The sequence below is a fragment of the Nannobrachium achirus genome (assembly GCF_963921795.1).
Source record: "Nannobrachium achirus genome assembly, chromosome: 12".
NCBI lineage: Eukaryota > Metazoa > Chordata > Actinopteri > Myctophiformes > Myctophidae > Nannobrachium > Nannobrachium achirus.
Genome location: NC_137832.1, coordinates 31,478,305 through 31,492,527, shown reverse-complemented (window position 1 = coordinate 31,492,527; position 14,223 = coordinate 31,478,305). Strand labels below are relative to the sequence as shown.

Genomic DNA, 14,223 nt, shown 5'->3' with positions numbered 1-14,223 from the left:
TCTGTGTGGAGTTTGCATGTTCTCCCTGTGTCTCCTAGGGTAGATACCCTCACAAAAACATGCAGTAATCCTGGTTTCTTACAATGTATCTATAATATAATAATAATTGTGAATTTTTGGAAACTGTTAATAAAGTATTCAATCAATAAAAAACAAACGAGGGTTTGCGGAGCCAGGTGGAGACCTGTGCTACGAGGAGCACACTTTTCTAGCTTGTCTCTGAGATTCTGCTGTTTCTGGCAACAGACACAGTGTGTGCTATCTCTCTCCATTAATGAATTGCCATCTGGTTATGTTTGTAGTCCCTCAGAGAGGGATTATAGATGTTTGTACCACCTAACCTCCTCAGCCTTTTCTTTGTTTACTCATATCGACCTGCCAAAGACAAAACAAAATCTATTTTGTTTGGAATATGCTTCAGCCTTAACACAGGAGCCAGGGCGAAATTATATTGTCATTGCAGACAAAAATCCTCATGTCGGAGATATATTGTGATAGTTGCTATTATTATCGAAATCGGCCCAAGGCTACTTACTGTTAATCGTCCACCATTCTCTGTCTCTCCCTCTTTTCAAGGGGGTCGTTCTGACAGGTGCTATGTTAGAAATGCTCACCTGTGGCGAGGATGGGACTGTCGAGCTGAACAAGATCCTTCTGGTCCCTGAGAAGCAGCGGTCCGTGCTGCAGGCCTATCACAGCGTGGTGTGCGGGGGAATGGAGGAGCAGAGGGCCCAACGTTTTGAGCAGATGAGCCAGGAGCTGAGAGATCAGATTGACATGCAGAGGGTCATCCAGAAGGTATCCATCCATCCGCTTAACCCATTAACCCACGTCTTCTAAATCATAACGGTTTCTTCTGAAAAAAACGCTTTTCTTTATCTGTGGTGCTCAAAGTTTTTAATGTCAAGGACCCCTAGAATTATCTGATGGACCCCCATCTCAAAATGTTTTGTTCCAGGGATACCCCCCAGAAGCAGAGATTTGAGTTTAAAATGTTATATACTGGTAGCGTCACTGTCGGACAGAAACCTTGAATCTCCAAGTCTCAAATTTGAATTTTTTTTCACAAAGTAAAGCCCTGCTTCATCATACAAGGCCGTCACACAATGGTGGTGAAAACACTAGTCACTAGTTTAAATAATTTTTTAAATGGTAAATGCAAAACGAACGGTTTTGGACATACAAGGTTTCCACCCGACAACGACGATATGTTATAACATAACCGCCGCACACACTCTGTTTGCGTATGTTGAAAATTGTTCTAGTGTGTTTCATCCTCCCTCCTCCTCCATCCAGCTTCGATTGGAGCAGACCAACTCCTCTGGCCCTCTGTCCCAGTCTCACCTGGCAGCCCTTCTGAAGGACCTGGCTGACGTGGAGAGGCTCCTCAGGGACGTGGACCTCCTTTCCGGCCTCGCGCGCCTCCTCCCCAAGGGAGCCTGCACTGGCCGTGCGTCCCCGTCCCCCGCCAACACCTCCTCCTCGTGGCTCTTTAACGCCACCACCTGGGGTCCAAACGGCACTGACGTTCCCGGAGACGAGGGGGAGGACGGTGCCGCACGGGGTGGAGGAGAAGGAGGAGGAGGAGCTGGGAAGGCGGAAGCAGAAAATCCCCACTCTCAGTTCTCAGCCTTTGTGCAGCTGTGGGCAGGGCTGCAGCCCATTCTGTGTGGGAACAACAGGTAGGTGTACTCGAGAAAAGGATTTCGTTGTTGTTAGGTGGAAACCTTGTATGTCCAAGACCGTTCGTTTTGCATTCATCATTTAAAAAATGACTTAAACTAGTGAAAACAGCTGATCTACAAGCACACAACGCCTCGCGGTGCGAGGCGTTGTGTGCTTGTAGATCGGCTGTTTTCACTGCTTCTGTGTGACGGTCTTGTATGATGAAGCAGAGCTTTACTTTGCGAAAAAACGTACAAATCTGAAACTTGGAGATACAAGGTTTCCGCATGACAGTGACGATTTGTTAGATTTTAAAGTCCTTCTAGCGAGATGGTCGGTATTGTGTGAAGGAGGCAGCTCACCTCCAAACAAACCTAAAGTAAAACCTAAATGTAGCACACCGTTCCCGATGAAGTCGGACGATTTGACATATGGCTTGAGTGTGTGCCACGAAAACTGTGGGAGGAGTAGTGTGCCAAACTTTGGGCACACTACTTTGGGCACACTACTCTTTTTCGCGTCTTCCCATTAAAGTCAATGGGAAAATTGAATTCACTAATAAATTCATATAAATTAAACTATTCAAGCTATCTCGTAGCAAAATGGAAAGCACACGATTCCCGATGAAGCCGGACGATTTAACATACCGTAAATCCCCAATTAATCGCCCGGTGGCAAACTGCCGCCGGGTCCCATATATCCGCCCGGGGTCTGACCCCATTTTGCGCAATAAACGCCTGTTTCAAATAAGCGCACGGTTTGTATAAGCGCCTGGGCCGTTATTTGCAATTAATATTATCCTTATTATGTTTTATGTAAGAGCCCGGGCTATTATTTGTTTGGTTGTTTGGTATTATTTGCTATTTATTCAACTTAACTGGTCATTTATGTTGCATGGCAGTGGTGCGCTGAAAACAGCAAATCTACAAGCTCACAGCAGTGCTGTGACAGCACGCACCGCACTCGCTGTGCGTCGCTACGGGTCATGACTCATATGTTGCATGACGGTGCACTACCGTGCGGTAAACAGCAAATATACAAGCTCACAGCCCTGTGGACAGACACTTCTAAGCCAAATGTATAGGTGCCCAGCCCAGCCCAGTGCTGCGCTACCATGACACGCAGGACGCACTGTCTGTGCGTCGGGGAACAGATTGCCAAAGGACTCCAAAAAAAGAGAGAGGAAAAAAGGAGTCTGCTGCTCTCTGCGCACTGAGCATCATTCATTACTGTCTAAAACATTGCTACAATGCAAAGTTTGCGTGAGTAGGCCTACTTTAATGGCAAAACGTTGTGATGGAGAAAGACTGGCCAATAAAGGCCAGCTGGATCAGAATAACTCATTACCTGTTGCTGCCTCTTGTTATCCAGTCCGCATTTTGAAGAAGTAATCCATTATTTTGAGGTGCAAGGGGAATGCAGAAGGCTTAATCATAATGCAATACCATAATGGTTTAATGTCAGGATAGTGGAGCTGTTCAGTGGTCACGTCAGCGAGTCCAGTCAGAACAGCACCAGCTGCAGGACTTCTGCGCTAATTGGGTCGTTGACTCGTTGACTACAGACCTAGATGCGTCTTTGCTGGCATGCGGTAATTGATTATTTTGGAGAAAGATTCCCTTAGAATAAATAATAGTATCTATATTTTTTTTAAAAGGCATTCATACACTCTTGATATTTTTTAAATGAGGTTTGGTCTAATAGATCACAATGTGCTATTTTCTGGGTGTTCGTAATAATCAAAATGTTATAAATGTTATAATTATTATTACTATTATATAGTTTGAGAAAGAAAAATTTACCAAATAATGGCCCAGTGCTGGCCAGTGCCAAAATAAATAAAAGCCTGTTACCAATAGCCGCCTGGTCCCTTTTAAGCGCCCGGGGTCCGACCCCATTTTGCGAAATAAACGCCTGGGCTACTAATTGGGGATTTACGGTATGTCTTAAGTGTGTAGGAAGGAACACAGTGGATATATAGCAAGGGTCTTCAACAGGGGGTCCGAGATCCCTAGGGGGTCCGCAGAGTTACTACAGGGGGTCCTCCAAATCGTTTTTTTTTTTTTTTTTTTTTATTAACCACTTGAACCTTAGCATTTATAATCTGACAACTTTAGCCAAAAATAGCAGATCAAGCTCACAAGATCAGCTATTTTTGGCAAAGGTTTGGTTTAGAGGGGAAAAAGAGCAGACTAAGTACAGACTGTAAGTTTATTACTTATTGACGGTTCAAGTGGTTAAAAAAAACACAAATTGACATTAATCCATAATACACTGATGATTGTGCTGTCAAACGATGAAACTAGGCCTATATGGAATCTATGAAAAGGTTGTGGGGGTCCCTGCTTCATCTCTCTCTCTCCACTAAGGGGTCCTTGGCCTGAAAACGTTGAAGACCCCTGACATATAGAATGTACTGGTTGTAAAGCCAGAAGCTTTTAACCCATGATCTATATCCTACAGGATCATTGAGCCTGAAGCTCTAAAACAGGGCAATATGAGTTCCTTAGGCTTCACCAGCAAAGAGCAGAGAAACCTGGGATTACTTGTGCATCTGATGACCACAAATCCCAAGATCCTCTATTCTCCCATTGGATCTGAGGTGGATAAAGTGATCCAGAAGGCAAGTACTACCAGGCAAAGATAAAGCTTTGGCTTTGTGTGTGTAGTCGTTTCACAGTTGGTGCAGGCGTATAAGAATCGTCATTATAAACAAATAAAATAAATAGAAATACAAATGCTTTGTAAAGAATATTTGTTTTGAAGTAGTTCGTATTGTTTATGATTATGTGTTACTTTGCTTAACAAAGTACCATAGGGTTATATTCTTAACATTTTACTGTTAATATTGTCCAGCGTCATATTTTTTACTGATGGATGCTGCAGGAACTTAATTTGAATTCAATGTTCCACTATATTTAATGGGAACAAGTGTCATCATTTGTCCTAGACATTAATCATGCAGTGTACACGAGCTGTGAGGTGGATTTCACACAAAGTCAATGACACAACTGATTAATCTGTCCCTATAGCTTCTTGTGCTATCCCTTCTGCTTCCCGAGAGGTCCAGAATACCACGTTAGCACAGTCTGCCATTGATTCTCTGTAAGATCAAACAGTTGCTACCTGGCGGGCCTTGCTGTTGGCTGAGGCTCCCATAGATCTACTATCTTAGTCAAGTGGACCGAAAAATGTGAGAGGGAGTCGAGGAAGAGTGGGACATCGAGGGAGGAAGGGAGGAATGCAGTACTAGGCTATATTAAGACACAAGTGAGCAGTGAGGAAGAGTGAGAGGCTGAGGGAGGGAGGGCGGGATGCAGGAGTAAGCTATATTAAGACGAGTGAGCAACCCCCTGGGAGGGGGGTATATAATAATATACTGTACCAAACTGTGGTTATTTACTCTCTGCATTGCTTTTCTTAGGCCAACGAGACGTTTGCATTTGTGGGGAACGTGACCCACTATGCCCATGTGTGGCTCAACATTTCTGCCCAGCTCAGGACCTTTCTGGAAGAGGGGAAGCTGCACCACCACCTGGTCTGGCTGCAGCAGGTATTTTGATCAGCTAGACATCGGCCCTCATTTATCAATGGAGCGTACAAACCAGCTTAAAGGACAACTTTGTTTTTTTACAACAAGGGTTTATATTTTAGATTGTAATTAGAGAAAAGAAAAGATGAGTGTTAAAATGTTTTCATTTACTGCTTTCTATTGTTTTAGCTATTTTAGTATTTTGATTTCAGTGGGTGGGGCCATGCGTACAAGTGACTAAATATGTATTTTTAGACACAATAAGCCGTCAATTTCTTTGTTACCCATAAGTCACATATGCCCATGAAAGATTGCGGTGCATCTTGGGAATGGGCTTATTATGTGTCTAAATACATATTTAGCCACTTGCATGCATGCGCCCAACCTGGGGGCATGCGTTTGTAGGATTTGTGGACAAAATCTCTAAGAGTAGTGTACAGAAATGTGTTTTGCAAACATCGGCCTCAAGGTGGCGCTAGAACAGGGCCTTTTGAAAAATGTGGGGCAGAGGTTCTGAATTAGCATCCAGGGAGTGTGTGTGCTCATTTTTGCAGCGACCGGGCCAACGGCGCCGGAGATTAGCTGGTAACAAACTGGATGGATGCACGCAGCACGTACGCACAAACGCACGGATGCACGCACGCACGGACGGACGGACGGACGGACGGACGGACGGACGGACGGACGGACAGGGGCGAAAACATACTCTCCCCATGCCTTCTGCTGGTGGAGACAATAAAACAAAAATACGGCTGCATTCATAACAGCACATAAGTCTAGTCAATTATAAGGTGTCACGATACCGTATGTCAGAAGAATGCGGTCTGGGGAAGAAAAAAAATAACATCATCATGATTGGAATACGTTTTTGTTTTAATGTAATCCCCGAGCAGTGCGCACTGATAGTGGAGACTCGCACACTCTGCTGTCTTGCAAAATAATGGAGTCCTGCGTCTTCCCGAGTCACGGCCGTGACGCCACGTTTTAGGAGATAGAGAGCCTGGGGCTCAGGCTGTCATCATATGAGCGCTTATGGAATGCCTGATGAATGCGTAAAGGATGCAAGTAATAACCTAACAATTTAATGACACATCGTTGATGTATGCCTTTACAAAATATATTTTTCACATGTATTATTTTATTAGTTTTATAGCTATACATTTTTGGAGTGAATACATTATGTTTTGATGCCTGTCAGATGGTCAGACAACGCTGCTCTGCATGTTTACGACGGAACAAACTGGTGTAGCCTTATAGTCTACACGTCCTCAGACCAGAGTCTAGACGTGACATCTGAGCGGGCTGTACGCTCAAGTCAAAGTCACGATAAAATTATAAATCCTGACAATTGCGGTGATCTCTGCGTTCCCCCCTTTTTTAGTTTTGCGCAACTTTGATAAATGAGGGCCATTGATTCTGTGTTTATCTGAAATGCATTCTACATTGGGCTCCAGACCCAATAAACTTGAATCAAGTGGGTGAAGAGAATGGATTGAACTGATCTGTTAACTCCGTCTCTTCTCCCCCAGCTGTCCTCAGAGCTGCGCAGACACCCAGAGCTGCTAAATGCAACAGACAGCGAGTTGATGCAGGGCCTTCTGGAGGGCAATTATACCCTTCCTAACACAACCACATTACTGGAACAGCTAGACACCATAGACAATGCAGCCTGTGGCTGGACACACTTCATGTCTAAGGTATGTAGATGTAGATCTTGTATGGAATGGTATCTAATTTATTAGTATTATTACTGCATTACTATAATTAGATAATAATAAATATAATAATAATAATATAACTTTGCATAGACTTTTCTATTTTATTTTGAAATGTAACTAGAGGATACGCCCCTTTTAATGCAGCATATAGTTTTCAAGGTGTCCCTAATTTTGTTCTGACAGTCTTCTTCAGTTTTAAAATTAAGTTAAAATTTAACATTTTAGTAATATGTTCACATGTTTGATATCTCAAAACTATTGCAAAAAATATTAGATACAGTACGCATTATTCTAATACAGGGGTGCCCACACTTTTTTGACTTGAGGGCTACTTTTAAAATGACCAGCTCGACATGATCTACCCCCCCCCAATAAACATGGACCTGAGGTGGCTTTGGAATAGCGGCACTGGCGTTACATATAAGACAAACATACTTGAAATGGGAAATAGTGGGGAAAAAGGTCATCCCATTCTGTATGGAAGTGGTGTGTTTTGGGGGTTATTTGTAATGCTACTGACTCTTGAAAACAAAGCATTGCATTGGGTGGTTTGCTTACTTTAGAAACCATGAAGGGATCTGACAGGCCCGTTTTTATGTCAATCAATCAGTCACCTTAATTCAAGTGACAGATGTGACAAATTCAAGTGACAGATGTGACATATTTTTCTTTACATTTTAATTATATATTTTTAGGGCATGCCATGTGATCCACCTGCACAGCCTTTGTGATCTACTGGTAGATCATGATCTACCTTTTGGGCAACTGTACCCTCAGGGAACAATCTTAGCCAGTGATCCACTTGTAAGTCAGAGGTGACAGTCACCATACAGTATTACGTCCATGGACATTAGACACCAGAGACAGACTGCCATGGGAAGCCTTGACACAAGCAGGAAGAGGCACAGAAACACAATCCTATCGACCCGAGCTCAGACAGCCATCCTGCAGTAATATGAGTTCTGCGGCCCAAGGCTCCTTAAACCAGTGGTTCTCAACCTGTAACATGGTTTTGGAGGGGGTACATTTAAGGACTTTTAATACCCAATACCTCAGAAAAGGAAATGATGGAAATAAATGAAAAGAAGAAGAAACAGTTACTGCATCAAAAGTAATCAACAAACTATACTATATACTATAGAAACTGGTCAAACATTGGCCAAATTGTCAAACAATATAAGAACATAACATAACAAAATAGACGATCTACAAGCTCATAACGGGCGTTGAGCTGGTATATCAGCAACATTTTCTGCATTTATTGATAGATATACAGTAGATTGACAGGAAATTCATTACCAGCCTAGGTGCCCAGACGGCTACACCAGCCGTCCGGACCTAGATCAGCTATTTTCACAATATTTACTGTTGAAGCGAGTCAAACTACATGTAAGGCTTCAACTCCTACAATTCCAAGTGCTTGTCAGGGTGGGGGAGTTCAAATGATTATTTATTTATGATTTAGGGGCCTGAAAAGGTTGAGAACTTCCTTATACAATGCTCAACTGTAAGAATAGTTATATCTTAACCACATGAACTTAAGCGGCCCTGATCCGGGCATGTCATAATACCGGTAGGTGAACATTATGTGAAAAATAGGCAGAAATGTGACAAATATAACGAGCTCACAGTGTGTCGCAATGCGACGTTTTGTTAGCCTGTAGTTTGTCTATTTTTGGCAAAGATATTTGGTGAGGAGTTAAAAAAGGAGGGGGCAACGTATAGATCGCTGGGGAGGGGACCACGATCAACTAGGTACTGTAGGGTTCCAGTGGTGAATATGTCGTTTTTCGTGCTGTGGAAAATATTCCTGTCCGATCTCCCTGACTTCTTCAAAATATTTGTCTTCCACTTGCATGTTACAGTATTTACAGTAGTGTCCTGCTAAGTATGTATGCTGTCAAATGTGAAAAATCATTTATGTTCTGTAATGTTTTATGTGAGTGCTCTATGGCAGTGAGCATGCTTTGTATTAGTGGGCTGGCCCCCTCGTATCTATGCAAGCTCATTCTTCCTTACGTCGGCTGACCAGCGGCTCTTGATTGAGCCCGGTGCCTCTTGTAGGACCAGAGGTGACCAAGCTTTTGCTGTGGCCGGTCCCAAGTTATGGAATTCCCTGCCTTTTAATATTTGCTGTGCGCAGTCCCTTGGTGTTTTTAAATCTTTATTAAAGACCAATTTTTTCTCCCTGGCTTTTAACACTGTTTGACTATTGAAGCCTTGTATTTTCTTCTTTTTAGTTCCAATTTACTATTATGTTGTATTTCTCTTTGTTTTTTATTGCTGTTGTTTTAAATGTATACTTGTTCAGCACTTTGGTTCAATCTGGGTTGATGTAAATGTGCTATATAAATAAAGTTTGATTTGATTTGATAGTTGTGCATTGTTAGATTGTTAACCCTGCCTGAGTTCTACTTGGTGATTCTGATTATTGCAGGTCAGCGTAGACATCTTCAAAGGCTTTCCTGATGAAGACAGTATCGTCAACTATACCCTGAACCAAGCCTACCAGGACAATGTGTCTGTGTTTGCCAGTGAGTTAATGTGTGGTTGTCACAAAATCCCAAGGCACACTTAAACATGTTCACACAACTTTTTCTATACTTTCATAAAGCATTTGCTGAAATAGTGTGTGAATCCCAGGACCCCCTCTTCTGTGTTGCCTAGAACTGGAGGATTGATTTTGGGGTTTGTATTGCAAATCACAACTTGATGACGTCACACATTGTACTTTACAATACAAACCCCAAAATCAATCCTCCAGTTCTAGGCAACAAAGGGGGGGAACTTTTTCTTATTTCTACACAACTCCTCTAAGGTATATTAATGACATAGTTCAATATTGAAAATGGGTGGTCTTCCCCTTTAATTTAAATAATTCAATTTAATAATTCCATTTATTCATGCAATTTGTTCCCTCCTTGAAAAGAAAAGAAAAAGAGAATAAACACATTTACTGACGTAGGCTACATACAGATGTAAATAATATCAACACAGGACCTTTTAACACCACAGGAACCAAAAGCTGTACATTTTCTCTACCTGCTCAGGTGTTATTTTCCAGACAGACAAAGACGGCTCTCTGCCTCCACATGTTATGTACAAGATCCGACAGAACTCCAGCTTTACAGAGAAGACCAACGAGATCCGCCGGGCATACTGGCGCCCAGGGCCCAACACCGGTGGAAAGTTCTATTTCCTCTACGGCTTTGTCTGGATCCAAGGTACAGTATGCTGAGAGCAATGGCTCTTTAAAAACCTAAACCCTACATACTGTAGGCCGGCAGGGGTTCAGGAGGCAGAGTGGCCGCTTGGGAATCGGAAGGTTCCTAGTTTGAAACTTTGATCCCTGTTTCTACCTGTGTTCTACCCGAGTCCCCATGGTTTAAAGATGGGAATTCCCGGACTCGGGGAGCTGAGATTTCAGAATCTCAACTTTCTTGTCTACATTACAAGAAAGAATCACTGATGTCTACGTATACATATTGACATGAAGGAGACAGAGGAGAAAGTGGTACAGTCAGCTGGGGCATTAAGGCCACTATGGCCTTCTTTTGAGGGGCACAAGGCCAAACTGAGGGGCAATGGCGGCCATGGCCTCCATGAAAGTTCCTGCCCTGGCGGCAGCCATGCCGTGGTGAGACACAAACACACTCGCTCAGCGAGTAAACGCCATGCGGTATTTCACAAACATGAATACAATCCAGCTCTTGCCGCCCGCGTGCGCATGCACAAACGAGCACCCTCGCGGGGATTTCATGGGACCGCGCCCGCTCGCCTCACCGCCCCTAAACTTCTCTGCACGGCCGAAATAGCCGCCCGCCTCCCAACGAAAATGAATTACTAGGACGCGGTGACCGCACATCGTCTGGAACCCCCTTTAGTGTTGAGGTGTCCTTGAGAAAAACTTGAGCAGGTTGCAGCCTTGCATGGTTTCCTCTGCCGTCTGTTAGTGAATGGCTGAATGTAATGCACATTGATTTATTCAATACATCAGACATAAATGTACATGTGACTTTGTTGTTCGTCTGCCAGAGCTGGAAGGAGAAAGCTTCCGCTTAGCTTGGCAGGGTTGCTTTAGTGCTGTTTGCAGATGGCAAAACCAGCACACTATAAATCAACAGTCCCGAACGCCAGTCCACTGGAGCTGAGAATGTTGTGTCAAACGAGTTGTTTAGTTTGGTTTTCTTTTTCATTAAGAACAGGAATTTGTTTGGGTAAAGTGCTTACTTGCTCGCGCACCTGTGTGGATGCCAGCGCAAGCTGCAGATGAAGCACTTCCTCTCTCCCCAAGTCATTCTTTATTTAGGAGGCAGGAGAGAATAGAAGCTGCTTATTTGACAGATAAAGTTGAAGCGGGCGAGGGGATGCATTGTGCTTGACAGGGCAGTCGGAGAGAGACACGGCTCATTGAGATGTAAAGAAGTGCAGTTGATTTAAGCCACATTGTGTTTCCACAAACGGTTTTTAATATTGAATTAGCTTACGTTATCTCTTATCTGCTAGTCCTTTAGTCTGATGGGGGAGGGGGGGGGGGGGCTTTACTTTTCCTCCTGGCTTATATTTTTACTGTAGCTAGCACTTCTCCTTTGCACACAAACTCTGCAAGCGTTGCACATATCCTATATATATATATCCTTGTTGCATTTCATGCTCAACTTCTTCACATACTGTGTATGTGTGTGTGTGCGTGCGTGCGTGTGTGTGTCAGTTTGAGTTAAACCACTTAAACCCCATACTTTGTTGACGAGGGTCTTCCAGGGCTCTTTTTTCCCTCTGCACCAGATCTCTTCGCCGAAAATAGCCAATCTGCAACGCAGTTAATGTTTTGTGAGCTTGTAGATCTGCTATTTTTGCAGAAGGTTTGGCTATTTTCTTCGCCGGATGTTCAACTTTTGTGACGTGTCCAAAATAGCTGCTAGTGTTTAAGTGGTTAAGATTAACATTTAGAGGATTTGCCCTCTATGCAGGGGTGAAAGTGGTTTGAAATTCTTGCCGGAACTGTCATAAATTGGCCGCGCGGCGAAGCTGCACGGCCGGAAAAAATTGGGAGGCTCTAACCCCCCAAAACCCCTGAAATGCATAGAAAATGCATTTTGGAACAGTAAAACACTACAGGTCCTACACCTGAATTAGGCAACACACTTACTGTAACATGAAACATGATTGAAATCCTAAATGAAATATCTATAATAAGCCTCTTCATATTGTTCATTGTTCCATACAGAAGGGTAAGCATATATATATTATTATTATATTTATTATATTATTACCCATATTATTATTAATATTATTATAACCAGTTATCTAAAGTAACTAAGTACATTTACTAAAGTAGTGTATTTAAGTACAGGTTTTAAGTATAGCCTAGCCTACTTTACTGGAGTATTTCCAATACTTTTAATTCTACTCCACTACACATGCAGAATAGAATCATTTTGGTCTATTCTGCATCTAGCTTAAGGCCGCATCCATGCAGGCACAGACAGACACAACGAGTCCTCCTAGAGATGGGATGTATGGCTCTTTGAAGTGAGCCGGATCTCTGGGATCCGTTCCTTTCAAAGAGCCGTTCAAAAGACGGCCACTGTTCATTAGAAAGGAACGGCTCCCTACTGTGAACCGAATCATATCGTTCATTTCAAAGAGCCGTTCAAAAGACTTGATTCGTTCGCGAACGTCCCACCTCTATTAGCTCCGTGCGCTCCGTGTCAAACAAACACTGTAACGCAAACAGACTGGATCACACTGACCTACACAAACCCACGGGAATAATTTAGAAGCCCTTTATCAGAAAATATAACTAGTAACACTTGTGTTGCCTACTGTATGTTAATCTGACTTTGGTATAGGCTATTGTTTTCTTCCTGGACGTGTGTTTGTGGCAGGTTTAACATGGGATTTTGACAGCTGGCTTCTCCTCGTCTTAACGGAACTCCGTTCCGGCCCCAAATGTTTTAACGGAACGGGGGTTCCGGCCGTTCCGGCTCACTTTCACCACTGCCTCTATGTCTAACATCTACCCATCTCTGTTTCTCTCAGATATGATGGAGAGGGCCATCATTAACACATTTGCGGGGCATGATGTTGTGGAGCCTGGCAACTACGTCCAGATGTTTCCTTACCCATGTTACACACGAGACGAGTAAGGAATTTCTAACAACAGAGTGATATTGTAGCTTTTTGTCAAGTGGTCCAATGGTGGCCTTGTAAAACAATTACACATAATGTTGTACTTTTTCTGTTTTGTATGTGTCTGTGGAGTTAACATTACTCTAGTAGACAGTAGACACCCTCCCAGGTGTGGTTATAATGTGCAAATTTGCCTTCACTGTGTATTTTTGGTTACTTCCTGAAAGCCGAAAGCCGATGAGTCAAAGGCCGGATCGAAAAACACTGATTTAATGACATCATAAACTCAGCCCCTCCCCCTTTACCATACACCCAACACTGTGGGTGTGGCTAACTTCAGCTGGGTCACCACCCACCTGACAACCAGGCATACTTAATACTGGTGGGTGTGGCCACATAAAAACATAATTTTAACACTTTCTGTAGACCTTTTTGGAAAAAATCTTCCTCCTAGTACAATCATAATACCTGATCATCATGTTTTAGGGGGGAAAAAATCATTGCAACCCATCTTTGAGATGAGTTATAAGGCATCACATTCAGTGTGACATACAGTACACAATACACATTGTATGTAATGGACAGAACCACTCATCTTTTGATGCTTATGCATTATCATATTCATGCTTTTTATACTACTATACAATGAGTCACGTGTCCTAGATATGTCATAGACAATTGACGTCAGCGGATGGCCCTATGACATAGTTTTTTAGAGATCCGCACAAATAGATTTTCCTACGTTTGACTTAGTGTGTTGTATCTATGTTGTGTCTATGTATTGCCCCCTACCAACCAGTACCAAAGCTCACACGAGACTAACGTCTAACAACTGTATAATTTCAACAAGATGTCATAAAACTAAGTAGAGCAACAATATAAAATTATCTAGTATTTTCAACTTCTGTTAACCTTTTTGTTTGGTGGTTATTGACACGTGTTTTGTGGCGTTCAGCTTCCTGTTTGTGATCGAACACATGATGCCTCTGTGCATGGTGATCTCCTGGGTCTACTCTGTGGCCATGATGATTCAGCACATCGTGGCAGAGAAGGAGCATCGCCTTAAAGAGGTCTGTCCGTCAGGCGTTAAGTCTTTCTCTATGACCTTGGCTTGTACATGTACTTGTCTCAATGTCCCATGGCTTGTCTGTAGTCTAAATCAGTGGTTCTCAACCT

The 14,223-nt window shown here is 43.0% G+C and overlaps 1 protein-coding gene across 1 annotated transcript in view; it reads left to right on the top strand.

Moving 5' to 3' along the window:
- abca2 (ATP-binding cassette, sub-family A (ABC1), member 2) overlaps positions 1-14,223 on the top strand; it is a 113,687-nt gene that overhangs the window by 62,572 nt on the left and 36,892 nt on the right. The window contains exons 8-16 of the mRNA XM_080739088.1: positions 577-798; positions 1,297-1,682; positions 4,129-4,288; positions 5,090-5,218; positions 6,727-6,894; positions 9,353-9,449; positions 9,966-10,139; positions 12,958-13,060; positions 14,003-14,117. Coding sequence (XP_080595214.1) covers positions 577-798; positions 1,297-1,682; positions 4,129-4,288; positions 5,090-5,218; positions 6,727-6,894; positions 9,353-9,449; positions 9,966-10,139; positions 12,958-13,060; positions 14,003-14,117 — 1,554 coding nt within the window. The remainder of the gene's footprint in view (positions 1-576; positions 799-1,296; positions 1,683-4,128; positions 4,289-5,089; positions 5,219-6,726; positions 6,895-9,352; positions 9,450-9,965; positions 10,140-12,957; positions 13,061-14,002; positions 14,118-14,223) is intronic.